Source organism: Acomys minous, assembly GCF_964271855.1.
Source record: "Acomys minous genome assembly, chromosome: 12".
In the NCBI taxonomy this organism is placed as follows: Eukaryota; Metazoa; Chordata; class Mammalia; order Rodentia; family Muridae; genus Acomys; species Acomys minous.
In genome coordinates this window covers 90,135,577-90,162,836 of record NC_140493.1, presented here as the reverse complement: position 1 = coordinate 90,162,836, position 27,260 = coordinate 90,135,577, and the positions used below count along the sequence as shown (strand labels likewise).

Genomic DNA, 27,260 nt, shown 5'->3' with positions numbered 1-27,260 from the left:
GGCGGCACATGACATTAATCCCAGCACTCAGGAAGCGGAGGCAGGCGGATCTCTGTGAGTTCCAAGGCCACTCCAGACAACATAATGAGTTCCAGGACAGCCAGAGCTACATAAGAGAGGCCCCTATCTTTACAAATAAAAATTACAAAAGCCCCAGAAGTGAGCACCTGGGTGTGACCAGCAAAACCTGTACTGATCAGAAGCAGTGACCAGAAAGTCTACAAAGGGGAAATAAGCCCCTGCCTGCCAGGCAGCTCAGCAGACTCTGGTCTCTAATGCACCTCAGTGTATATGAGCCGTGTACTCTTAGAAACAAGGACCGTTCCCACCAGGATCCCTTGTCCTGGCTGCCACCTTGGTGACTGGAGAGTGTCAGGCATCCTGGTTGACCTGGCTAAGCACGACTGAGGCCATGAGGGGCTATGAGGGGCTAGCCTCCACTCACTGTCCGTGCCCCAGCAATAGGCTTGCTGTGCACTGGGCTTGCACGGGATTTGCGACCTGTTTGTGCCAACTCTACCCACTGTGGGTGAGCGGGCTCTGTCCTCAGGTGTCCATTGCATTAACTCAGAGCTAGACTGTTAAGATTCATTTGCTGTTGAGTTATTCCCTTCTCCTAAAGTGTGACATGGAAACAAAGTGTGCATTCAAAAAATTAAAAAATAAAAAGACACCAGGCTAGCTGCCATGTAACCCAGGTCCAATTCCTAGCACCCACATAGTAATTCACAACCATCTGTAACTCTAACTCTAGGGGGTCCAAGGCCCCTCTTCTAGTCTCCGAGGCCATGGGGCACATACTTAGTACACACCATGCAAAACACCCGTACACATAAAGCAATACTTTTTTTGGGCAGGGGGCAGCGACTGGGCACTGGTGGCACATACTTTTTTTTATCCCAGCACTCGGGAAGGCAGAGGTAGACAGATCTCTATGAGTTCAAGGCCAGCCTAGTCTACAGAGTGAGTTCCAGGAGAGCCAGGGACAACCACACAGAGAAACCCTATCTTGAAAAACTAGGAGGGGTGGGGGAGCAAAAACTTTTCTTCTCTCTCTCTCTTTCTTTTCAACACAGGGTTTCTCTGTGTAGCCTTGGATGTCCTGGTCTCCCTTTGTAGACCAGGCTGGCCTCCAGCTCACAGAGATCCACCTGCCTCTGCCTCCCTGAGTGCTGGGATTAAACGGGTGTGATATCACACCCGGCTACAAAAACTTTTCTTAAAAGGAAAAATAAAAATCTGTTTAATTAAAAAGGTCATTTCCCCTGCCTGAAGTCACATGGCTTACCAGCAAATGTCCCGAGACGCCAGAATGCCTGACTCCTCACCCTACCCTCCCTCTACAGCTAGCTATAAGAAAGTCCTTGCCAAATCCGAGGCTCCAGCAGCTGGCATCCCAGCCAGGATGTGGTGGAGGCACCCACCAAGAGTGTGGGGGAGTTTTTAAGCAACCAGCTGAGCAAAGGCTGTGCTGAAGGACAAAGCGGCTGCCCAGGAGAGCGGTGAGGCCATCAATGAGCCTTTGACAAGCCAGAACAGCTTCCTGGAGCCTGCCAAGCTGGCCTCTGAGAGGGACTGCTGCCCCAGAAGACTCTCAGAAGAGGGGTCTGAGCTCTGGTGACAGCCCCGCCACACCACTGCTGCCCGGTCTCCTAAGAACTCTCTGGAAAACTAGTGACCTCCAGGATACACTACAGAGAGAACTTTCTGGACACCAATGGAGATTTTTGGAGAGCGGAAGCTAGGAAACACTTGCGGGGCAGAGTACTGTCTCTTGGCTTTGGAGGCTCACTGTCCACCTCAGTAAGCAGCTGCTCCAGGCCTCACCAGCTGCCTAGATTTTCTCTACAGTGGCTGCACTATCCTGAAACAGGTCAGCTCAGGACATGGGGGGGGGGGGGGGGCCAGGACGTTGGGAGTTTCCAGTTAGCTCCCAAGCCACGAGTCACTCACTGGTCCCACGTTTGGACTTTTGCACTGAAGACCCACAGCTTGTGAGTCCCATGGCAGGCCGTGAGTACAGCCAGCTCCTCCACCCGCAGTACGGATCGTACTTTGGTGGGATTCTTTCTCTTTTGATGCAGATAAAAAAAAAGAAAAGAAAAGCCTAAACCGGTTCGGTAGGTCAAACCTGTAAGCCAGCATTCAGCAAGCTAGGTTAGGGTACACAGTGAGAAGACCTGGCAGTTGGTTCATACTAGCAGTCAGAGACAAGGACCTGGGCCTGGGCTGACATAGGCATCACCCTTCCTACGAACTGCCCGAAGCTCCCCGGAAGAAGATTCAGGCCCAGTCGCTGCCCAGAGGGTAGGTAGCCTTTCCCCTACCTGTTGAGGAAGGCCTGAAACAGCACATGACGACCAGAAAGCCCTTCAGAAAGGAGACATGTGGAAAGATAAGAAAAAATGGAGACTGCAGAAACCCAGAAGGCTCTACCTAGTCGTGGTTTCCTGTAAACACACACACACACACACACACACAAAGTGGATTTGAAGCCAGCCTGGGCTACATGAGACCCTGTTTATTTATAAATAAATAGATAAATAAATAAATAAACGCACGTACACAAGTACACACAAACAAGCTGGGCAGAGGCAAGAGGATCATGAATTTGGGGCCAGTCCAGTTGGGGTGAGATCAGATTCCCTTCTTTCGTGTCAAAAGATAGGAGACTTTCCTGTCACTAAATACGGCTCCAGAACCAAGAACTTGGGCTGATAGGCCCAATAATCCTGGGCCAGCGGCTTAACCTCTGACGCCTCAGGTTCCATGTCTGTTAAATGGGAAATCCACAGTGGCGCCAGAGCTAAAGCCCAAGTGTGCTGTGTCGCGCACCACGTGAGGGCGACTCTGCTGAACCAATGCCAAGCCCAGCTCCCTCCAGCTTCCTGGCTTTGCAAGGGTCAGGCCCCCTAATCCAGAACAATCGCCATGGCAACATAGCAATGACCTCAACTGGTTCCCAGGCTTAGGAACCCCGCCTTCCTTCCTTCCTCACCGGGGAAAGATAATCCATTTCACCCCAACCCAGGAGGCAGAGAGATGCAGTGGGAGGAGGCGGCACACAGGGTGGCCATAGGTAGGTCCCCTCTTGAGGCTGCAGTGTAGGGAAGGCGAGCTGGCTAGCTAAGTCTAAAAATCCACTCCTTCTGAAGTCTGTGGCGTTTGGCCTTACCTGGAGAATGGAGGTGGGGGAAAGTTCTCTGGGGTAGCCTAGCTGTCAATCAGGCTGTCCCTTCACCCATGCAAAGGGCCTCAGGATGCCTCAGGAGCCATGGCAGGGTAGCTGTGAGGGGCAGGGCCTGCCAGGTCACTCAACCCACTTGTCAGTTTGGCTACAATAAAGCCTGACTCCATCCCTGCTTGGTGCTGCCAGGGTCTCCCTCTCTAGAAATTCCCACCGCAGCCCAGGACACAATGCCCAGCCAGCCTTTCTACCTTTCCTAGGTGGCTTTACTTACCCTCTCACTTGATCCCAGCTGAGAGCAGGTACACAACCAGTGTTTGCCAGATAAAGAAGGAATGCATTGAATGCAGACACGTCGTCTCTTGTGACCCAGCGTAAGAAGCAGCCAGGCTTGGTAGCACACAGTAATCCTAGCAAGGCTTGGGCAGGATCGAAAGTTCTAGGGTAGACTGTGCTACCAAGCAAAGCACTATCTCTCCCCAAAAAGACAGGGGTGGGGAATGGTGGCACGGCACAGATGCACACTTTTAATGGTGGCAGTGGCAACATGCATTAAATCCCAGCAGTCGGGAGGCAGAGGTGAGCGTATCTCTGAGCTCGGGGCCAGGCTGCTCTACAGAGTTCCAGGACAGCCAGAGAAATCCTGTCTCAAGAAATCAAAAACAAGGGAGGGAGAGAGGAATGGGAGGATACAAGTGATGGGATAACAACTGAGTTGTAATCTGAATAAATTAATAAAATTAAATTTAAAAAATAAAAAACAAAACAAACAAACAAAAACAAAACAAAGACTAAGACAAGTTTTCATATATAGCATAGACTTGTCTTACACTAGCCACGCAACCCAGGCTGGCCTTGGACTCTCTCTCTGTCTCAAGAATACTACCCACCTACTTTGAGACAGGGTTTCTTAAGCCTGGAGCTCTCCAGTCAAGACAGAGCCTCAGGAATCCTCTGGCCTTTAAATCTTGCTGGAGAGACTACAAGCATGAAGGTCTGACATTTTTTTTTTACCTGTGTGCTGAGAACTTGAGGGGACTAACACTCTACCAGTGGAGCTATCTCCCTTGTTGTTGGAGATTACAGACAGGTGCCACCACACCGAGTAAGAGTGACTGCTCTTCAGGATGTGCTGCTGGCATGCTGGTCACACGATGCCTGACAGGAGTGAGACCCAAAACGCACCCCCCCCCCATTGCTGATTTCCCTCCCCTCAGGGCATTTCCTTAAAACACTCTATGAAGGTGACCAGGAAGAGAAAAACATGAGACACTCCCAGCACTTCGGCCTGAGAGAGGGCCAGGACTTAGCCACACCCACACACATCCTCTGCTTCAGCTCCACTCCAGAGCTACTGCCTCCACTAGGTGGGGGTGCAAATGAGAAGATGGGGGGTCAGCCGGGCATGGTGGCACACGCCTTTAATCCCAGCACTTGGGAGGCAGAGGCAGGTAGATCGATGTGAGTTCGAGGTCAGCCTGGTCTACAAAGTGAGTCTAGGACAGCCAAAGCTACACAGAGAAACCTTGTCTCAAAAAAATCAAAAAGAAAAGAAAAAAAGAAAAAGAGGGGGGATCTGGGAGCAACTGCCAACTCTGACAGCACCACTCAGAGTGTCATTTCTGGGCAGTTCTGAGGTTACAGAGACCCAAACACCCAAAGTGCCACTTTGGGGACCAATATAGCAGTGGGAAAACAAAGCTGAAATGGCCCCGGGCAGCTCCCCAAAGGAAAAAGAACCCACACATGAAGCCAGGCCAGGAAGCAGCCAGCTCTGGAAGGAACCAATGACAACCCTGCTGGGATGGGGCAGGGAAGGGGGGAAAGGCTCCCACTTTCTTCTAAGCAGCCACACAAAGCTCTAGCCAGCCCTGCCCCCCAACGACAGCCACAGATCTATCACCAGGCCAGCCAGGCAAGCCTGTCCTTCCAAGCCTTGTCAGGCCCAGCCCCCCGGCATCTAGGCAAATGTGTCTCTGTCCCCATTTCACTACTCACAGGGGGGTGGGGGGGTGAATTAGAGGAAAGGAAAACAAAAATGGCTCAGACTGCACAGATGGTGGGAGGTGGGAAAGACACACAGAGCGAGCCCTTTCCTTTACACGTCATCCTGTCCTCCAGGTCCCTAGGTCCAGGAACTGAGCTGTGCCCCCGGAGCGGAAGGTCAATTCTCTCACCTACCACCCTGTTGACAGAGGTCACCCAGGCCTTCCAGTGTGGCACCGCCCAGAAGCTGCTGCCAATCGGCTCTATTGGCTCCACCTGTCTCGTACCCACACAGCAGGCAGCAGAGAGAGACTCCAGGCAGCCCTCGTCTGGTAGCCCAGGGATCCCAACGCACAGAAGGCTGAGAGTGGGGAACTAACAGGGGTTTGAGGCCAGCCTGGGTAACCTCCTTCACAAAGCGGCTACAAAGGGCACACAGTTCCAGCTGTGAGCTCTGAGGCCAGACCAGCTAAATTTAAAATCTGCCCTTGAAGCCGGGCGTGGTGGCGCACGCCTTTAATCCCAGCACTCGGGAGGCAGAGGCAGGTGGATCGCTGTGAGTTCGAGGCCAGCCTAGTCTATAAAGTGAGTCCAGGATGGCCAAGGCTACACAGAGAAACCCTGTCTCGAAAAAACAAAAACAAAAAAGAAAAAAAAAATCTGCCCTTGAGCTGGGCAAGTGGTGCTGAGAGACTAGCAATTACACAGGTTGCCCAGTAGGCAGACAGACAGGGAGAGGGGCCCCTGGCTAGATAATAAAGACGGTGAGGACCGGGTGGCAGAGGTAGACAGATCGATGTGAGTTCGAGGCCAGCCTGGTCTACAAAGCGAGTCCAGGACAGCCAGGGCTACACAGAGAACCCGTCTCAAAAAAAAAATCAAAGTAAAACAAAATAATACAAAAATAAAAGATGGTGAGTTTTCATCCGCGTGGCCTCTCCATGCCTCAGTAACCCCACCTACGTAATAAAACAGCCCCTTCTGAGGCTAGGAGTGGCGGCTCATAACTAAAATGCCAGTACCCGGGAGGCTGGGGCAGGAGAATGCCAGCTTGGACTACATAGAGAATTCTAGACCAGCCAAGGATACAGTGAGACCCTGGATCAAAACAAAACAAACCAACAACCAAAAGAGGTAGCGCCCGAAAATGGCTCCTCCCTTTCTATTTGGTTGTGAAAGATACTCACAGGGCCTGTCTCTCAGTAAGAACCCGAGCGACCGATGGCCACCCCTGGAGTCTGCATCAGAGCTGATAGTCTTAAGAATGTCCAAATCTGTGTGTGGAGAGCAGAACGCCCTGCCAACATCAAGCCCAGTCCTGGTGCCCATGTACACAGGCACGGGTGGGGAAAGGGGGGGAAGGGCTGGCCGCCTCCAGTTATCAGCCACACCCTATAGGGTCAGATTCCAGAAAGAAAAAAAAAGCTGAAGGTGAGCTCCTGTGGGCTCACGTGGGCAAGGGAGTGCAATTTCTCTGCAGTAGGATGTAGAAAGAGAGAGACAGAGATACAGAGACAGAGACAGAGACAGAGGGTAGGGGGTTCCTCCCTGGCCCAGGCATCTGGCCCTCTGACCCCTCCCCCTGCCTGCTGGACCATTCCATTTGAAGCGTAAGCTCTGCGGCTTTCCCAGGAACTGCTAAGGGGACAAGCTGCTGCCCGGACTGTGGCCCATTCTGGAGGGCCACACATACTCGGTGAAAAGACCAGAGCCCAGATCCTGGGACCTCACTCAAGGTGGCCCGGAAGTCTTTGAGACTCCGTTTCCAAAGAGGGACAGGAAGGGAACTGATCTCCCATCCGCCCTTGGAGTTGCATCAAGGACAAGAAAGGAGAAGTAGCTACTTCGCCTTGAGGTTTCACAAGTTCCCAGAAGCACTGGGGGCGAATGTGCTTTTTTTAAGGGGGAGGAAAATTGTTCATTTCAGGTAGTAGATAGAAAACCAGATGGTGCAGCCTTGGGAGACGGAGGCAGGAGGATGAGGAAGGAGTTCACTGCTATTCTTTTTTTTCCCCTCCTTAAGATTTTTTTTTTCAGCCAGGCATGGTGGCCCACGCCTTTAATCCCAGCACTTGGGAGGCAGAGGCAGGTGGATCGTTGTGAGTTCGAGGCCAGCCTGGTTTACAAAGTGAGCCCAGGACAGCCAAGGTTACACAGAGAAACCTTATCTCGAGAAAAAAAAAAAAAAGAAAGAAAAAAAAAGGTGTTTTTTTTTTTTCTTGTTCAATTGTATGTCTTCTCTGAACCAGAGCAAGCGGCGTTTCCTTCTCTACTGTAGAAGCCTGGAACCCCTCACACTGCCCTCCCTCCCAAGAGATGCAAAGTTTTGGGACGTGGTTACTGAGGACAGGCCGCTTAACACAGACCATTTTGGGTTTAGTTTTTTTTGGGGGGGGGGGGCGGGGGAAGGAGGAGTTGGCTCCAAGCCCTTCTGTATTAGGTATAAATGGAGAAGCAGGCACAGGACAGCTTCCTGTCGAGGAGCCCTAGCAGAGTCAAACAGACGGGCCACACCTCCCCAAGCATCTTTCAGGTAGGAAGGCAGTATTTACGCTCTCCTTGACCTCTGCGGAAGTCAGGAAGTGTGAAGTGACTGAGGCACGGTGGGGGCAGGGAGACAGGCAGGCCCAGGATTTCAGCACCACAGCAGGCCTTACAGAGACCACAGGTGCCCTTGCCCAATGCGGTTACACAGGCCCCTCCTCCCGCTGCCGCCCCCTCCCACCACCACCACCCACGGAGCGCCAGCCCCCCCTCCCTTACCTGACTCTGCAGCTCGCTCTGTTGCTTGAGGCGGAGGTTTTCCGGAGTGTCGGCCACCATGGTGAAGGACTGCTTGGGGTAGTGTCTGTGGGATGGGAAAAAAAAAGATCGGGGCGTCACTCAGGGGAAGAATACGGAGCGCGCGGGGGGGGGGGGGGGGAGGGGAAGGGGGGGCTCTCTTACTGCTGAGCTCAGCCCAGCCCCTGACAGAATGCCAATGCTTGAGGGAAATCAGGGACTTCCCAGGGGGAGCCTAGGCTGGCTGAGAGGGCAAGACACAGCAGGCCTGAGTAGCAGCCTAGCAACTAGGATGGTCCTGGGCCACAGGAGGCTTCTAAGGATTTCAGATTACCCTAATTTTGCATAACCCATGCCTTGGAGTTTCCCATAGAGGATTCCAGGGACAAGCCATGGAGGAAAGCCAGAAAGGGACAGGATCAGAGCTGAGACTAGCAATGGAGACCAAGCCCAGAGGAGTGTGGGGGACCCAAGAATGAAGGAAAAATGGACAGGAATACTCAGGAGGCTCCCTGTAGAAGTAAGTCATGAACTGCCCCGCACTCAGGAGGCAGAGGCAGGCGGATCACTGTGAGTTTGAGGCCAGCCTCATCTACAAAGCCAGTCCAGGACAGCCAAGACTACACAGAGAAACCCTGTCTCAAAAATTCATGAACCGCTATGATAAAGGCCGGGAGCACATCCTTAATCCCTACACTCAGGAGGCAGAGGTAGGTGGATCTCTGAGTCTGAGGCCAGCCTGGTCTACAGAGTGAGTTCCAGGACAGCCAGGAAACCAGAGAAACCCTGTCTCAAAACAACAACAACAACAAAAACAAAAACAGAAAGACATGGCCAAGCAGTGGTAGCGCACACCTTTAATCCCAGCACTTGGGAGGCAGTGGCAGGCAGATCTCTGTGAGTTCGAGGCCAGCCTGGTCTACAGAGTGAGTTCCAGCACAGCCAGAGCTGTTACACAGAGAAACCCTGTCTCGAAACCCAAAACCAAACAAACAAAAAAACCAGAGAGAGAGAGAGAGAGAGAGAGAGAGAATACATGTGCCCAACACAGTTCAACTTGCAGGGTGGGTGGGAAGATCTGCTTGTGTCCCGTCATCTTCAAGTTACAGGTAACAGCTGTTAGTATTGCACTGTGCTAAGGGCTTATGTGCCTTAGTTATCAAAGTTGCAGTCACCTTACGTTAGTGTTCTCACTGCCCCTATTGACAGGAGAGCAGACGCTAGAGAGGTCGACCAGTACGGTCGAAACACAGAAACAGATCAGGATTCTGACCCCTAGAACAACAGAGGTGGCCCAGAACCCAGCCTTCAGGGACTCATAGGGTAACTAACATCCTTGTTGTACGGGGCGGTAAACTGTGTGCACGTGTACTCAGCAGGTCTCTGCGTTCACGTGTTCGCCACACAGCCACTCTCTTAACCAATTCTCCATGAGCGGAGAGCACTGTTTCCGATTTATCCAAGCTTCCAGAAGCTTAACAAATACTTGAGTAAACAACCGTCAAACCAGGTGTCGGAGTGAATCTAGGGCCAGAGAACTTCAACAGTCCCCTTGTGTCACCCTGCAGTCCTCACGTAAACCAGCCCGAGGAGAGGCAGGCCTGAGCCACCCTGCTTCGTGTTCAGTGGTGCAATGTGACATACGTGGGGGTCCACATGGACCTTCACCCATCCCAGGGACCAGGAGGGTGGCTTCTCCAAGCAGGAATTGTATTGTACAGTCTGACTTAGCCACGTTTAGTTCTGGGCGACTGTACCTATCATGGCTGTGACCGGCGCTGACCCCCTGACTTACAGACTGCCAAGTGCCAGGTAAGAAAAAGACAGATGGCCCATGAGGGTCTTTCCCCAGGTACGACCCACCCAGACTGGCCAACATGCCCACCCCACCGGAAGTCATGAGCTGCCACCTGCTTGTGCGCGTCAGCCAAACCTGGCAAGTTCTCTAGTCACCTGCACCACCTTGTACACATGATGTCCCTCTAGGCCACCTTGGGTAGAGAGGACTCAACCAAAGAAGGGACACAGTGATGGGGCTTTCTTACACCCCTATGCTGAGGTCACCATCCCAGGCCTAGGCGATGCCAATGGGAGCTCTGGCCATCCCACTCAGCCAGATAAACAACAGCTCCCTCAGCGAAAGGAGGGAAGCCAGAGGAGAAAAGCAAACACAGGTGCCTGCAGCTGGCAGCAGCTATGGCGGCAGAAGAAGGCGGGCAAAGGCGACATGTCTCCCTCCCCCACCCCCCCCAAGGTTTGGTCCAGCGCCCTGCAGCCAGGCCACCCACAGCTCAGGAGCCTATCCAAACTGCCCTGCTCCTGTCCAGGGCAGGGGAGGGTCTAGAAGGACTCTCTTCCTAGAGACAACAAACGAACTGCGGGAATTCCAGTGAGATCTCTAGAAGAACCGGCTGGCCCTGAGACGCTAGGAGCTAGGGCTTCGGAAAGGACCCTCCGCACAAACTGGGGCCACTCTGAAGGGAAGCGGGGTGCAAACCAGGGTGAGCCGGGCATCTGCGTCAGTGGAGATACACACAGCAGAAATGAGGGATTCAGGAATCCAGGCAGCTCTGGCCAGGTGTGAAGGGTCACGGCAGATAAGGGCGGGCTGGCGTCGTGTTGGACAGGGAGGGTAGAGGCAGCCTAGAGAGCTGAAGGCAGGGATACATCCAAAAAGCCTGGGGACTGGTCTCCTTTGACCACATGTACAGAGTTAGGGCAGAAAAAGCCATTGCCGTTGGCCCGAGGATAGCCAGACACACACCACCAGACGGCCACGCCCTCTCCCCCCAGTTCTGCAGCTTCTGCACACACAGTACACACAGTGTGCGCATCAGGAGTGATTGATACATGGGTGTGTCCTCTGCATAGTCAAGCATTTCCTGGACACTGAACTGGCAGCTGCGGGCACCCCCCATATTCACATACCTCCCCCATTCACCCTGTCCCCGTTACACCCTATATATACACACACACACAAATACATACACATACATAGTGTCTTATCAGAAGGTCCCAGGCACCAAACGCTTCAGATGGAATTGGGGGTACTTCACTTCCTAGTAACCACCATGACCTTCTCAACCCCCTAGAACAGTAATATTAATGGGAGGTGGGGTGGGCCAGCCTAGACGGGGACTCTAGAGCGAGCGCTAGGGATGGTGAAGGAATTTAAGGCTGTATCAGCTCAAAGTAGGTTAAGACACTCCAGCGAACCGCCACGCCCAAGCCCAGGCAGAGGAAGGGCACCACAAGGACTGCATCGCCCCCTCCCTTGATGGGTCAGCCCAGCCCCCTCCCCACAGCCCCCAGCCCTGAGTGAGACAACCCTGCCTTTCCCTTCTCCTGCTAGCTGCTGTGCTTCAGGTTCCCATGGCAACCTCATCCTCAGCTCCAGGCAGGAGAAGCAGAGAAAGGGAGAGAGGAAGGAGGGAGAGAGAGGTCTATGGGGTATGGGGGCAGGGGAAGACAGACTGCAAGAGTATCCTCAACCAAGGAGATGCCCAAGGGGCCTGGGCTGGCTTCTTGTAGACAGATGTGCTCAGGTTGGTTTCTAGGAGGCGGGACTTCAGAGCACTGCTGTAGCACCCCTCCCCCAACATGGTGGTCAGTGCCGAGGACTCCAAGTGATCTTGCAGGAACCATCGCTAGGAATTCTACTTCCCTTCTCCCTCCTAGACCCCAGGGTAAAGCCATGCCTTCACCTTCAGATTCAGGGGACAGGGGCGGTAGGGGTGTGACAGGAACACAGCAGTGTCACTTGTGAAACAGCGAAGACCACAAAACCACCCACCCCAGCCAATTCCTCAGGCCACAACAGAAACAAATGGGGACAGTGTTAAGGGGCAGAGGTGGAGCTGCGTCCACAGCGTGGCTGCTCTTTAATCATTCCCAGAGTGTGCGATGCCTTTGCTAGAGGCCTCTTTGTAGTAGTCTTGTTATCACCAATGACAGCTCTAGTGGGAAAAGAGACACATGGGCAGGCCAATAGGACAGGGAGCTGAGTGGGGAGTGCGGGACAAGGAAGCTACCTGGCATCTGGAAGGTGAAAGGCAGGAAAAAGCCTGCAGTAGCCAGAAGGTAGCGGGGGGAAGGGGGTGCTGGGCAGCTGTGGGGAAACACCACAGCCTCACAGCTCAGCGCCTCCACAGGCTGGCAGGTGCACAACTCCTCCCCAAATGCCCCACAAGGCAGCAGTATCAGGACACCGATTTTGCATAGAAGGAACCAGAGGCTTGAGGTCAAGGATAGAGAGACTTTGTTGGGTTCACTTTCCCCTGCCCCACAGCTGCCTGGCCAGCTGAGGGCATGTACTTGGGGCAGATGGGCCCCCCCCCCCCCAGTCCAGTGCCAGCTCCGTGGAAGGTGTAATTGGCAGAGTGACTGCCCAGCCCAGCCCACTTCCCTACCTGGCCTTGAAACCCTTGAGGGGGGCAATGACCTAAGGGATCAGGAGACGTGCCCCACCCCCACCCCCCAATCCCAGGAGATGAGTTTCCCCGCTGAGGTCCTGAGCGCCTAAGATGACAGGGAGTGTGCGTGACAGTGTGAGCAGGAGCTGTCTCCCAGGGGCAGAACAAAGGACAGGCCACAGGTCCTGAATGCCTAGCTCGTCATCTTTATAGGGAACCATCACCCCTTCCAGGCTGGGACCTCTTGAGAGGAAAACAAAAACAAAAACAAATCACAGCTTTGTGTTGAAAGACGTCTAAAAACACATCGACAAAAATAAGGAACTGTTGTGCCGGGCAGTGGTGGCGCACGCCTTTAATCCCAGCACTCGGGAGGCAGAGGCAGGCGGATCTCTGTGAGTTCGAGGCCAGCCTGGTCTACAAAGTGAGTCCAGGACGGCCAAGGCTACACAGGGAAAGCCTGTCTCAAACAAAACAAAACAACAACAAAAAGGAACGGTTGGTTTTATCAAAAGGAAGGGAGAAAAAAGAGCCCTAACATCCTGCCTCTGGATCCCCAAAAGCTGTAGATCCCTAAAGCTCCTACTGGGAACACTGCCCACAGGCAGGAGGAGAGGGGGCAAGGCTTGATTAGCCTCAGTTCTTACCAGGCCCCCTCCAGGCCTATGGGACTAAAGTGCTAAGGATAGGGAAAAACAGGGAGGCATTGTTTGAAGCGATGGGCTAAAATGAGCAGTCCAAAAGATTAAAGGTAGACTGGAGGAAGAACTTACCAGCCCTTAGGCCTTGCAGACAAAGTAAAAAAAAAAAAAAACAACGTCCTTTTATTTCTTTTTCCGTTCATTAACAGCTTTAAGCAATGTCCACACTTTCTCCCTGTTGGCAATATTTAAAGAAAAAAAAAAGAGTCTTCTAAGCTAAATAAGACATGAAAATACTGTGGCCTTCATTTTCCTTTCTTTTTGTTTTTGTTTTTTGTTTTTGTTTTTGTTTTGTTGTTGTTGTTTTGGTTTTTTCAAGACAGGGTCTCTCTGTGTAGCCTTGGCTGTCCTAGACTCACTTTGTAGACCAGGTTGGCCTCGAACTCACAGCGATCCGCCTGCCTCTGCCTCCCGAGTGCTGGGATTAAAGACATGCGCCACCACTACCTGGCCATCTTCTTATCAATAAATAGGGTGTCCTGGAGGGGAAGTGACCCCCAAGATTCCTTGAGGCCCTGTCACGTCTGCATGTAGAGCTATGGGGGGCGAGTGAGACAGGAGAGGTGCTGGACGGCTGTATCTGACACTCTCGGCTGCCTTTTTTTCTTTGCCTCCATCACCCCAAACATACTGCCAACACCCCTCATTCTAGTGTTACTCCCTGCTCCCTGGGAGACTTGATTCAAGTTTTCCCAGTAAGGGGCAGAGAATTTGAGGGAGGCAGGCAAGCTTGAGATGCCACGGAATGCCTCTCCCCAGGACTGTAGCAAGGCTACCCAGCTCTACATGCATAGCAAGGCTTATCTGTGACGTCGGTAGAAGGCTGGGCCTAGCTAGCACACACAAAGCCCTCGACCTCCAGCTAAGATAAACAAGTTAACGAGGTGTGGTGGCACACACCTGTCCTCCTGGCACTGGAGGTGGCCGCAGGACAATCATTAGTTCAAGGTCAGGCAAAGGGAGCAAGGTACTCATATCCATCAATTCTACACGCACGCCTTGGCTCGTGACTGCCCGTGTCATACACTGACCTCTCTCCCCCTTCACATCTACATAATAATAAAAAAAAAAGTTCTAAGTTCAAGGCCATCCTTGGCTACATAGTGAGCCTAAGGCCAGCCTGGGCTACCTGAGACTGCTTTGCAAACCAAAACTGAACAACACTGGGACTGGGGTCAGGATGTTAGAATATACTGACCTGACGAGGAGGACTCAAGTCTATTCCCAGGTTAGACCCTGGAAATGGGTAGATTCAGGAACGTTTCCACCCTTCTCTAGTCAAGCCCTCGCCTCACAGCTCAGGCACACTGAATCAGGAAGATGTCTTCTGTCGGTCTAAGGGGAAGGGTCCTACTAAGGCCCCTTTTCCTTCCCCAGATAGTTCAGCCTACAGTGGGCCTTCAGGTCTCCAAGCAATTTGTTCCCATCCTCACCCCAGCCCCAGCCCCAGGCCCAGGCCCAGCCCTGACCTCCACACTCTGTGACTGCCCCCGCATGATCACAGTGAAACAGGTTTGCACGAGCCAGGATTCTGATGGTCCAATTTACAAAACAAATACTCTAGGGCATAAATATTTCTCCAGGTGACAAAGCAGGCCCACCCCACCCATCTGGAAGCTGCATGAAAGAACAGGTGTGTGTGTGTGTGTGTGTGTGTGTGTGTGTGTGTGTGTGTGTGTGTAGGGATATGCTTGGGTTACTGTGCAGGCAGGCAGGTGTGTAGCCCCTGCCTTACATCAGAGAGCTGACCAGGAGGAATCTGCAGGAAGCTCAGCGGGTGCCCAGGCTAGGAGGCCACTCCAGGACAGCATGTAATTGCATGCCTGTGGCTCACAACGCCAGGCAGGCTGGCTGCAAGCCCCAGCCTGTGTTCGTGGCTCCTGACTCCTCCTCTGACATGTCTGGTGCGAGGAGAGAAAACAGAAGCCTCTTCACTGCTCAGTCCCCCTCTTGAACTTTGGACAGACGGATGGGACAGATGGACGCCTTTCTTCTCTTGCTCCTACTTCCTGTACAGGAGCCCAGCGGCCCTCAGGCTCAGACACTGGCCAGAAACAGGCAGCACACACACAGAAGTTCCTTGCACACCAGACTCACCCCACACTCCCTGGGTGGCCTCGAGCCCTGGCAAAATGCCAGGAGATGTCACCTGGTTCTGTCCGTCCCAGCCCCAGTCAGGCTTAGCCCAGTGGAGGGGAGGAGTGCTCAGCAGGAGGAGGGCTGGCCTGTGGCCCACAAGCACAGCTGGGGCTGGAGGGAGTCTGGGTTGCAGGGGGAGCTAGTTCCCAGAAGCCCAGAGACTCAGGAACTGTAAAGGCCACTGGGGGGGGGGGGGGGGAAGAGCCAGAGACAGCTGAAAACCGGAGGGGATAAAGCCGTCATTTGACACAGGGCCTGGCACACAGCAGGAATTCTGGCCTCAGGCAGGGGAAGCCCCAGTTCAGGCAGGTGCAGAGGCCACCTATCTGCATTTGGCTAGGGATGAGGAACTCGGTAGAGAGCAGCAGTGGTGGCTAAGGGGCTGCTGCAGCTGAAATGCAGCACAGCTCAGATACACACACACACACACACACACACACACACACACACACACACAGGCATCCTCCACCCCCACCAACACACACATCCCAATGCAGCTCCTTCCTAGCAAACACTCACTGGGCCAGAGGTCAAAGGTCACTTGGATAGGGTTGAAGTTGGTGACTGTAAAAGAGGGAGAACAGGGAGGGAGGACGCCAACCTGCTCCCCTAGCTGACTGTCGGGGAAAGGGACAGAACCGATGACTCTCTCTCTCCTGCTTCTCTCAGACCCTCAATTGCTGCAGTCTCTCCCCTCTTCCATTTGCGGCCTGTCTCCCCAGCAAGACCAAGCTAGAAAGCCTGCCACCAGGGCTAAGGGAATTACGACAGAAAACATTCTCCAACTGACTTCTGGTGCTCACTGGGCAGTAGGGAAGCCGGAAGGATGAGAAGAGAGCAAAGAGTGACGCTCCACCAAACACCTAACGTCTGCCAGGAAGTGAGTGGAGGCCCTGCCAGAAGATGCCCAGACCAGGCTGAGGCAAGTCCAGCACCCAAAGGGTTAAGTGCCCTGGTTTTTTTTTTCCCCCTGAACCCTCACACGACTCCCCAAAGGAGAGAGGAACTGGCAGAGAATCAGGGTTTGTGTGAGCCCTTAAGAATTCAAAGAATTTCCCATTTCCCTTGGGGCTGGAAGGTTGAGGGGTTGGGGAGTGGGGGGGGGTTGGGGGGGTTGGCAGAGGAGCCATAGAAATCAGAACTAAGGGACCAAAACAAGCTGTGGTCCTTCCTTCTACTCAAAACTGCGGAAGCGCGGGTCCTTCAGAAGGAACAACAGCCACGCTGCCTCTTGGGCTTTAGATGTTATCAGAAACCAGGTTGCTAGCACCTGATACAGGTTGTTATACAGCAGAGGGCAGGGCAACAAGCGCCTGGTAAATGTTCAAACCCCCAAGGAGATGAGGCCATGACAGGCAGCCCTCAAGGAGGCGAGCCTCCGGTTTCCCCTTCCTGGCAAACTTCGGCTAAGCAGAATTAAAATGGGAGACCAGCTGGTCATGGTGGACCAAGTCCATAAGCCCAGAAATCTGGAGGTAAAGGCAAGAGGATCAGAAGTGTAAGGTCATCTATCCTCGGCCACCTAGTGAGTCTAACCTAGCCTGGGACAGATGAGACAAACACACACACACACACACACACACACACACACAAACCATCAATTTAGCCAGGCGCAGTGATACACACCTGTAATCCCAGCACTCGGGAGGCAGAGACAAGGCAGATCTCTGTGATCTGGTCTACAAAGTGAGTCCAGAACAGCCAGGACTACAAGAGAAACCCTGTCTCGAAAAACCAAACCAAACCAAACAAACAAACAAACAAACAAAAAAAGCCCCGTTCCTCTAGAGTGGGAGGCAGTGGCCTCTCTCTCCAAGCCCTGCCTCCAGCTGACCAGAACACAAGATTCTGTACAAGAGATGGAACCCAAACTAGCAACACTCAGAGTAATGATCAAACAGCACCTGCAGTCTCCTTGCAAGGCAGAAAAGGAGCTGTCCATACCGGGCCACACCCTTCCAAATACATGGACGAGAGTTTGGGAAGATGGCTCTGTGGTTAAGAGTACCAGCTGCAATCCCAGCACTTGGGAGGCAGAGGCAGGCGGATTGCTGTGAGTTCAAGGCCATCCTGGTCTACAAAGCCAGTCCAGGATAGCCAAGATAACATAGAGAAACTCTGTCTCAAAAAAACAAAAAACAAAACAAAACAAAACAAAAAACCAAATAAAAAGAGCACTGGCTGCTTTGGCAGAAGACCTGGGTTCAGTTTGCAGCACCCACATCTAGGTTCACAACCACCTGTAACTCCAGTTCCAGGGGAGCTGATGCCCTCTTCTGGTCTCCATGGACACCAGGCACACAAGTGGTACCAATATATACATTCAGGTACAACATTCATACACCTAAAATAAAATAAATGAATACGTCTTTTTTGTTTTGTATTCTAAAAAGAAAGAACGAGAGAGAACAGAAACAAGAGGTCTCTAGAACCTTCTAGAAGAGACAATGGAAAAAAGAGCCACGAAATGAGAGTTGGCTAAGGGGAGAAACCACACTCCCAAACCTGGGTACGATGCAGCAGGCACAGGCCAGGTCCTTAATCCCCACTGTGCCCTTTGTACCACAGGGTACAGTGGAAGCAGCCCCCTGGCTTTACATCCACAGGCTCTCTGTAAACCAGAGTGATCACCTCAGCCTGGCCATGTCATCTTCAGAAAGCCCCTCCTCCCTTTCCCAAGCCTGTTTCCTCATCTGTAAGATGGGGACAGTAAGAGCACGCTGCTATGAAAGGACAACGTGACCACACTCTATGAAGTAGCGTGTGCAAAGTGCTACAATGCCACCTTGGGCTACCGGAGGGGAAAGAACTTGGGAGGGAAGCCAGGGTTCCCCCCACCCCCGAAAACCGCTGTCTCCCCGTCCCCCCGAGACTCACGCATTGCAGTAGGGCTTCTTCTCATAGCCCTTGTAGTTCTTCATGTTCAGGGTCATCTTGCAGGTTTCGCAGTGAAAGCATGCTTTATGCCAGAACTGGGTGGGGACAGAGGGAAGACTCCATTAGACAACCAACAGGACCTCCCTAGGTACGGACGGACGCTCAAGTTCTCCACCCAGGTCCCACGCGCAAAGCTGTCAGAACACCCGGTGAACGGAAACATTGCAAGCCGCAAGCTCTGACTGCCAACGACATGACCCTCGCCGCCTCACGCCCCGCTGGGCCGCTATTTGACTATCAGGACAGGGAGTGGACCGGATCCGAGAGTAAAAGGGACAAGAACCCTCTTAAGAAGGAGGGAGCAGCCCCCCAGAAAGGTCAGCTCCACCTCCCCAGACCACTCCGGCCCAGAATTGGATGGGCCTCATTGCTTATGCAAAGCGGCACTCCGTTGCTAGGCAACGCACAGGGGGAAAGAGCTGGTCCTTTTTCCACCAAGCCTGCAGTAGACAGCCTAGCCCCTGGTACAAAGGCCCAGACCAGGGCACATCTCACGACCCTTCTAAACGTCTCTCTAACCCTCTGGAGCTCCCCTCCGTGATGCTCTGGCCCAGTTGGCTCCCATTTCCCAAGGGACCCAGGATTAGAGGAGCTGGGGGGAGGGGCAGCCACACCCATATCCTGTCTAGTCCCATCTCTCCTACACCCCAGCAGGACCAGGATGGGAGACACCTGCCAAGGCAGAGGGGAGTTTTCTTTCAAACCCTGCAACTAGACTCCAGGTGCGTCCATATCAGAACCCCACCCTGACAGCTGGCTGACCTTGGCCTCGCCTGCCCGCACTGCACCTGGGAGTCTGAGTCTTACTTCCTGTCTACCAACTGCATAGAACAATGCCCATCCTCCCGGGACCATTAAAAGATTCATGAGAAATCATCTGCCCCCAGCAAAGCACCTGGCACCTCCTGCCTCCATGCCCGTGCAGGACACTGGAAGAATCCAGGGCCCAGCTTGAGCGCCAACGCGTGTATATGGCACTGAGGAGCAAGGCCAGTAAACCTAGGGTTCTAAGGCGGAGCCAGCAAGACCAAGCCAGGGTGGTGGATGGAGGGAAGGAGAAAGCATGTCAAATGACTCCCTCCGTCCCAGAATCTAGGCTCACTGGGTGTCTCCGAGTGTTTTGTACCTTCTTGCTTCCCGGCAGTCAATGGAGACACTCCTGACCCCCAAAGGAGGTAGCCAGAGGCCAGAGAGAGGCCCAGGAAGACCTCACAAAGTGCCTAAGTGAGCAGTAGGACTGACTCCTGGCCATCTGTCAAGGAACTCCCCCAAAGTGGTGCTTTTTAAAAACATATTTCCCAAACTAAGAGAGAGCTTCAGACACACTCGGAGGAGCCGGAAAGAAAGGACGCTCAGATGCTGGGACTCCAAAACCAGACACCAGGGCTATTTCTGGGGGCAATCTCCCTCTAAAGGGACATTTTTCCTATCAAGGAGACCCAAAGGGAAAATCTAACAGGGAATGTTAACAAGCGACTGAGGAAACCACTCTTTGGGAAGGAAGCCAGCTTTAAGTCTGGAAGTAAAGGGTTGGCTACTCTGTGCTTGGCCCCACCCCCACCTGGGCCTATCCTAGAGCCATTGCTCCCCCTCCCCCGCCCATAGTAACTTTCAGAATCCTTAGCGTTTCGGGGTGGCACATAACCCCAATATACAAACTTGCAGGAGGAAAAAAAAAATTCAAAACAGGGTGGTCCTTTCCCCATAGGTTTCCCTGACTGGGAGGCATTGGCAGACTGCCCCAACACTGTCACCAGCTAGGCTGCGGCCCCTGCCTGCATGCCCCTGCCTGGGCCTCTGCCTCCCCCACCCCCGCAGAGGCCTGGCAGGAAAAACATTCTGCAAAATCCAGACCATGACCCACTTTCACACACACACACATATTACACAGGAATACACTGTCCTAGGGCTAGAGACCTCCAAGGCCGTCTCCTGACTGACTGGATCAGGAATCAGATCTCTAGAAGATGGCCAGGCCCTCACCCTCCACCTAAGCCTTATAGAAGAGAGGAGAGAGTGGAGAACACACAGACCAAGCCTCCAGCTAGAATTTCCACATCCTACTTAAGGCTGCCCCCAAGAGTTTGCTCCTATTAGCAGTTTACCCCCCAGGGATCCTTAGGGGGTCAGTGTTCTCAATGTGATCCATCAGTCCGGGACAAGGGAGGGAGGTCATCTGTCCTTTTTTTTGGGGGGGGTTGCTGCTCAATAATGGAACCAGGCATGGTGGTGCACACCTTTAATCCCAGTACTCCAGAGGCAGAGGCAGGTGGACCAAATGTGAGTTCAAGACCAGCCTGGTCTACAAAGCGAGTCCAGGACAGTCAAGGCTATACAGAAAGACCCTATCTTGAAAAACCAAATTTTAAAAAAAATAAGAGAGAAAAAAAAAATAATGGAGTGAGGACGGGCTGGGTGACTCACCCAGGGAGGTTGCCATATCTGTAAAGTGGGGCCACAATGATTATCTCCCCCAGGAACTGTAGGAGAACCAGAAGGCCACTCCTTGGGGCAGTGTTGGGGGTAGGGAGCTGAGGGTAGGGCAGGGGTGGGGCAGGAAATGGCCATTCATTCTGTAGAGCCTGGGAACCAACGCCAGGATGAGAGAAACTTCATCCTGTCTCAGTCGGGTATGAGGGAGAAGGATGCTGCTGAAGAGAGAAACCATCCCAAGAGGGTCTGCCTTCTTCCTCTGGCCCCAAGAGCCTTGGTGGCCCTGTTTGGAAGATCCAAGACAGACTTTGGAACTGTACTCCTGGGACTTGGGACCGTGACAGCAAATCATACCTGGAGGCATGTAGCTCACATGGCGTCCCTAGTCACAGGCCAAGCTGCTCGGCTCCAGGCACCAGAGGATAACAGCGGTTCCCTTGCCTGGCCTGAAATGCTGTATGGAAAACTGACTCCACAGAAAGACAAACAGGCCAGTGGGGATAGAAACTCCCACAAGGATCCCACTCGCTTGAGCCCGATCTTGGGGCTCCAGGGGAGGAGGAGATGAGCTTCATTCAGGTCCCTGTACCTGTAGCTTGTCACCTGCTTCCTAGGGTGGGGGTGACTCAGGGATGGAGTATGAGACTCCTCCCTTCCTGTAGCCTAGAGTTAGGGTTTGCCCCTCCTTTAGGGTCAACACCAGCACCACCCTGGCCCATGGTTATCAGCCTAACTCGGGGCTTCTAGCTTAGAAATGCCAAGTACCAAATGCACTCTCACACAATTCCTTTCTAGTAACCTGAAGTTCCTTAAACCTCAGGATGCCAGGTCCAACACGCTCCAGACAGAATGAGGAAGGGTGGAACCTGTTTTGTCTGCACCCCTATCCTCACCCCTAGAAAGGATTTCACTATGTAATTCAGGCTGGCCCAGGCTACTACTGGTCAAGCTCAGAGGTCCTCCTGCCTGCCTCCCAAATGCTGGGATTAAAGATGTGCACCACAGTTCTCCCTGAATGGGATCCACTTTTGGGAAAGAGACAGTATAAATAAAAGTAACTTTTATTCTTTGCAAACTAACCAGCAGAGGAGCTAAACAGCAGGAACTGGGGCAGTGGCTCAGTTGGTCAAAGGCCTGCCTAGAAGGTCAAAACCCTGGGTTCAGACCTAGGCCAGGCAAAATCTGGGTGTGGTGGCAAAACTCATCCGAGGTCCCAGCACTTGGGAGGCAGGGTAAGAGGAGGATTGGGAATTCACGGATAGCCTTCGCTACACCAGATTATATGACTATAATCTCAGCGTTTAGGAAGCTGAGGTAGAGAATTTTAAAAAAAGAAAAAGAAAAGTAAACCAGGAGGAGCTGGGGAGTGGTGGCGCACGCCTTTAATCCCAGCACTTGGGAGGCAGAGGCAGGCAGATCGCTGAGTTCGAGGGCAGCCTGGTCTACAAAGTGAGTCCAGGACAGCCAAGGCTACACAGAGAAACCCTGTTTGGGGGGCAGGGAGAAGCCAGGCATGGTGTGGTGCACTCCTTTAATCCCAGCACTCAGGGAGGCAGAGGCAGGTAGACTGCTACGAGTTCAAGGGCCAGCCTGGTCTATAAAGCAAGTCCAGGACAGCCATGGCTACAGAGAAACCCTGACTGGAGAAAAAAAAAGAAAAGAAAGAAAGATAAAACTTTGGCTAAAAGGAAAGGAGCATACCATCCACCAGTGTCCTCTTGTAAGCGGTACATTCCAAACCACAGTCAGAGGGTAGGTAAGGTTAGGGAGAATGTAGCCCAACACAAAATCATCGGAAGCTTACTTAAAACATTATAAGAAAAAAAAATTATTTTTATTTTTTATTTATTTATTTATTTATTTTTTGCAATTTGAGCAACTTGATTGTATATTTCTCTACCGAGAACTTTGTAGATGACAATGTCATGTCCCAATGTCAAAAGGTTGAACACAGTTGGTTCTAGGGCTCCCTATTTACAGGAGCTATCCCCACGGGACTGTGAGGCTGCGCAGCTCAGCACACGGCCGTTAGCAGGACCCAGTATGAACGGCAGGTCCTGAAGTGATTGCAGGGTATTCTAAGCTTTTAACAACAGCAAACACCCAACTACAAACCTGGGGGCAGGGGTGTGTGTGTGTGTGTGTGTGTGTGTGTGTGTGTGTGTGGTGTGTATGTGTGTGGTGTGTGTGTGTGTGTGTGTGTGGTGTGTGTGGTGTGTGTGTGTGTGTGGTGTGTATGTGTGGTGTGTGTGTGTGGTATGTATGTGTGGTGTGTGTGTGTGTGTGTGTGTGTGTGTGTGTGTGTATGGGTGTGGTGTGTGTGTGTGTGGTGTGTGTGTGGTGTGTGTGTGTGTGTGATGTGTGTGTGGTATGTATGTGTGGTGTGTGTGTGGGGTGTGTGTGTGTGTGGTGTGTGTGTGTGTGGTATGTATGTGTGGTGTGTGTGTATGTGTGGTGTGTGTGTGTGTGTGGTGTGTATGTGTGTGGTGTGTGTGTGTGGTATGTATGTGTGGTGTGTGTGTGTGTGTGTATGGGTGTGGTGTGTATGTGTGTGGTGTGTGTGTGTGGTGTGTGTGTGTGGTGTGTGTGTGGTGTGTATGTGTGTGGTGTGTGTGTGTGTGTGGTGTGTATGTGTGTGGTGTGTGTGTGTGGTATGTATGTGTGGTGTGTGTGTGTGTGTGTGTGTGTGTGTGTGTATGGGTGTGGTGTGTATGGGTGTGGTGTGTGTGTGGTGTGTATGTGTGTGGTGTGTGTGTGGTGTGTATGTGTGTGGTGTGTGTGTGTGGTGTGTATGTGTGTGGTGTGTATGTGTGTGGTGTGTGTGTGTGGTGTGTGTGTGTGTGGGGTGTGTGTGTGTGGTGTGTATGTGTGTGGTGTGTGTGTGTGGTATGTATGTGTGGTGTGTGTGTGGTGTGTGTGTGTGTGTGTGGTGTGTGTGTGTGGTATGTATGTGTGGTGTGTGTGTGTATGTGTGGTGTGTGTGTGTGGTGTGTATGTGTGTGGTGTGTGTGTGTGGTATGTATGTGTGGTGTGTGTGTGTATGTGTGGTGTGTGTGTGTATGTGTGTGGTGTGTATGTGTGTGGTGTGTGTGTGTGGTATGTATGTGTGGTGTGTGTGTGTGTGTGGTGTGTGTGTGTGTGTGTATGGTGTGTGTGTGTGTGTGATGCTGGAACAACAGCTCAGTGGTTAAGAGCAATGGCCTCTCTTCCAGAGGAGCCTGGTTTGATTCCCAGAACCCACGTGGTGGCTCTCAGTATTTTGTAACTTCAGTCGCAGGCAATCCACCAGCTCTGGCATCCTCAGACACCAGGCACACACATGGTGCACAGACATATATGCAGGCAAGTATTCACACACATAAAATAAAACAAACAACAAATGACAGCAGAAATGTTATTCGCAGCCACATAGACTCTCTTCCTTTGAGGGAAGCGGCTGTCTCTAATGGGGCATTCCAAAGCAACTGTCAGCGGAGCAACTCCCTAAGCCTCCCTGAGCATCCCCACCTGTTTTGAGAAGCCGAGGGAGAAAGAAAGTGAGAGGAAAACTGTGGCAAGATTCTTAACAGTGTAGGTCACTAGATAAAAAGTACGTGTTCAGTAAATATTTGCTAAATGAATGAGGTCACCCTGTTTCTCCTTCCTGCTCTAATCCCAGATTGCCTCCAGGGAAAACAAACCTCCACCTCCTCCCTCCAACACAGTCATCGGCACTACATAGTGATCCAGCAGCAGGCAGAGTGCGCGATGCTGGTGCTCTGGGCTGGGGACAGAGTGGCCTCCATTGGTGACAAGGTTTACCCACTTCGGCTTTTGAAAGCTAAGGCTCCGGGTGGAGAAAAGCCTGAAATCAGTTTCCGTTCCAGGCGTGCTGCAGGCTGCGTGCCATCGGGGACTGCAGTAAATCAGGCCAGTTCAAGTGGATCCTCCCTGACTGCAAACCCAGAGGCCTTGGGAAGTTGGGTAGCAACCGTGCCTATGGGATTGGACTTTCCCCACACCCAGGTCTCTGCTCGGCATTCTCCAGGCTTCCAGCTCTAGCTACTTACTGCCTGTAGGGCAGGGAGGGAAGAGAGGGAATACCTGGATTTTCTAGTCTGGGGGAGGGGACGGGGCGAGGGGAGGTGGGATGACGGACAGTTGTCTCTCCACTTCCGCTAGGGGGAGTTCTAAAACCGGGAAGAAATCACTTAGTCCCACTTTCCAGGGCAATCCCAACCTGACTGAATACCTTCTTCTAGCCGGGGCACCAATGATCACATAGGATCCCTGCCCCTTCCCCTCCCTGGGATGCACAGCACTGAAGGTCTTTACAAGGAGAGTGCTTGGAGTGCTGAGCAGAAATGGAGAGGCTAAAACAGGCTGGACCACACTCCCTGCACTGTCCACTTCCAAGGCAATGACATCATCCGGAGTCATCGGATCACGGACGGAATCCTGAGGCCCAGAATCATTCATGAAAACTGATGGAGCTAGGACCAGGTCTCCCACTCCCCCAGGCTAAGCAACCTTTCCATGAGTCATTACCCGGGATCTTAATGGGCGCCCACTTGCTGGCCCAGAAATCTGCAAATGCAGGGAGTCAAAATACCTAAAACCCTCGTGTAAGGGCAGTTAACTTTGAGGGTTTTTTTTTGGGGGGGGGGTGTCTCCATCTAGGAGTGCCATGCACAAGTCCTACCCTCCAGAGGCTGCTACAGTGACTTGGGCAGGTTCCTTCTCGCCCTGGTGCCTAGCCAAGCCCCATGTCCCTTTCCATCAGGAAAAAGTTCAAATGTTTCAGAAACCTGAGTCCCCACCTCCTGACCTGGACTGGGGTGGAGTCAAAGGTTCCTAAAAAGGAACTAATCCTAGCCTGGAGAGGAGAGACAAAGTATCCAACGAAGTATCCAGTCCCAAAAAACTAGATGCTCTCTTTCAGGAGCCTGCCCTCTGGCCAGTTCAGACACAGAGGCGGAAAAGGTAAAATTGAATCCAGCTTGGAAAGCTAGCTAGGTGCCATGTACCTTTGAGGAGCCTAAAGGCGTCCCTGAGGAGGGGAACACCGAGAAGGGACAGGTTGCCTTAGGGATTTAGGGGGTTCACAGCAAGGCAGGAGGGTCCTACCTCAAACTGTACCGCAAACACCCATATCTACTCCTCAGTCCCCCTTGGAAAAGTGTAATGGCAACTAGATGACCGAGGCCAGCCCGAGCTGGGGAGGCATAAGAACCCCTAGGGGACAGCTAATTTCCAGAAGGCTACGCTCTCCCTGCTCTTAACACGCGTGCACACACACACACACACACACCACAAAAAAAGCCTGCCTTTCCTCTGCCTCCCTAGAACTCAGCCAATCCCACCCTCCATTGGAAGAAACCAGCTCTGAAAAGTTAGCTCTTTGTTCTCCAAGCCGGTCTCCAGGCTGAGCACAATTTCACATCTCGAGGAAGCGTGCCCCCCCCACTACCCCCATTCCAGCACCCCACCCCACCCAGCTCCTGCTAGGCTGCCCAGCACCCAGAGTGGCTTGCAATTTGAATTGGGGGTTGGGGTATCTATGAAGGAGGTCTGCGGGTTCCCCAACCACGAAACCAGTAAAGGCGGGGGGCGGGAGGGGGCAGTCCAGCAGGTCGTTCAAAAGAAGGAGTCTCACAGTGAGATTCCGGTGCTGCCCCTCCCTAAGTCCCTTTCACCACAATTGACACTCGCTGGCCGATGGACCGGACCCAGCTTCCAGGCCAGGAAGCCCGGCTACCAGCAGCCCAAGCCGGGCGGGTTGCGCTGGCCCCAGCCTCCGCCCCGCCCCCGCCCCCTCCCCCTCTTCCCCAGCGCCGCGCGCTTCCGCCTACTTGGCGCTAGGCGCCGGGGGGGAAAGGGAGCGGCCGTCTCCTCTCTCACTCCGGGCCCAGGGGGGCGGGGGGCAGCACCTCTAACCTCCCGCACACAGCCCGGCGAGCCTGGTTCCCTAGTGTCCTCCAGCCCTTCCAGCCCTCCCAGCCCCGGCGCACAGAGCCCCATCCTTCTCCAGCGGTGGCTGCACACCATCTCGCCCTGGATCTCCGGTGTTCCAGACTGGAGTCTGTCCCCACACCCCCGAGTCGCCTCCCGCCTTCCTTCCCAGCTCTGGGGATCGCAGGGAAGAGTCTGCAAGGACCCAGCCCCTCTTCCCTCCCCCGATTGGGGAGCTGTACTGGGACTGCCTAGCTCGAGGCGCCCGGTGCCGGAGCTCACCTTATCCAGACAGTTCACCTTCTCCGTGGGGTACACGATCTTGCCGCACCGGGCGCAGTTAGGGTTCATGGTTCCGGGGAAAGACTGGGGCGGGGATGCCCAAGCTGGTGCGCGTTCCCTTTCCTTGAGCGAGCTGGTGGGAGGCGGCGGCTGCAACAGTGCAGACGACGGCGACTGGAACTGGGGAACTGGCCTCCGCCTCCGCCCTCCTTCCCCTAATAAACACAGTGGGGAGGAGGGGCTGCACTGGCTGGGGCGGGGACGCGCCTCGGGCGCGGAAAGAGGCGCGCGCGACAAGGCGCGCTCCCCGGGCGACGTGGGGCTGCGCGGGGGCGGGTTCCAGCGAAGGCTGCAGGACCCGAGTGCTGGAGCCCCTGAGCTCTTGGGGTGCACGTGCCCCTAGGTTCCCTGGGCCACAGCCCTTCCCGCGCTGGAGACATGTATGCGACTACAGCAGAGCCCGATCTCTCT

At 53.3% G+C, this 27,260-nt stretch overlaps 1 protein-coding gene across 1 annotated transcript in view; it reads right to left on the bottom strand.

Annotated features, from left to right (window-relative positions):
* Positions 1–27,050, bottom strand: part of LASP1 (LIM and SH3 protein 1) — a 42,028-nt gene extending 14,978 nt beyond the window's left edge. Inside the window, exons 1-3 of the mRNA XM_084751127.1 lie at positions 26,790–27,050; positions 18,084–18,178; positions 7,937–8,021 (exon numbers count right to left, since the gene is read on the bottom strand). Of these exons, the coding sequence (XP_084607253.1) occupies positions 7,937–8,021; positions 18,084–18,178; positions 26,790–26,858 (249 nt within the window). The 5' untranslated portion in view covers positions 26,859–27,050. The remainder of the gene's footprint in view (positions 1–7,936; positions 8,022–18,083; positions 18,179–26,789) is intronic.
* Positions 27,051–27,260: the final 210 nt, after the last annotated feature.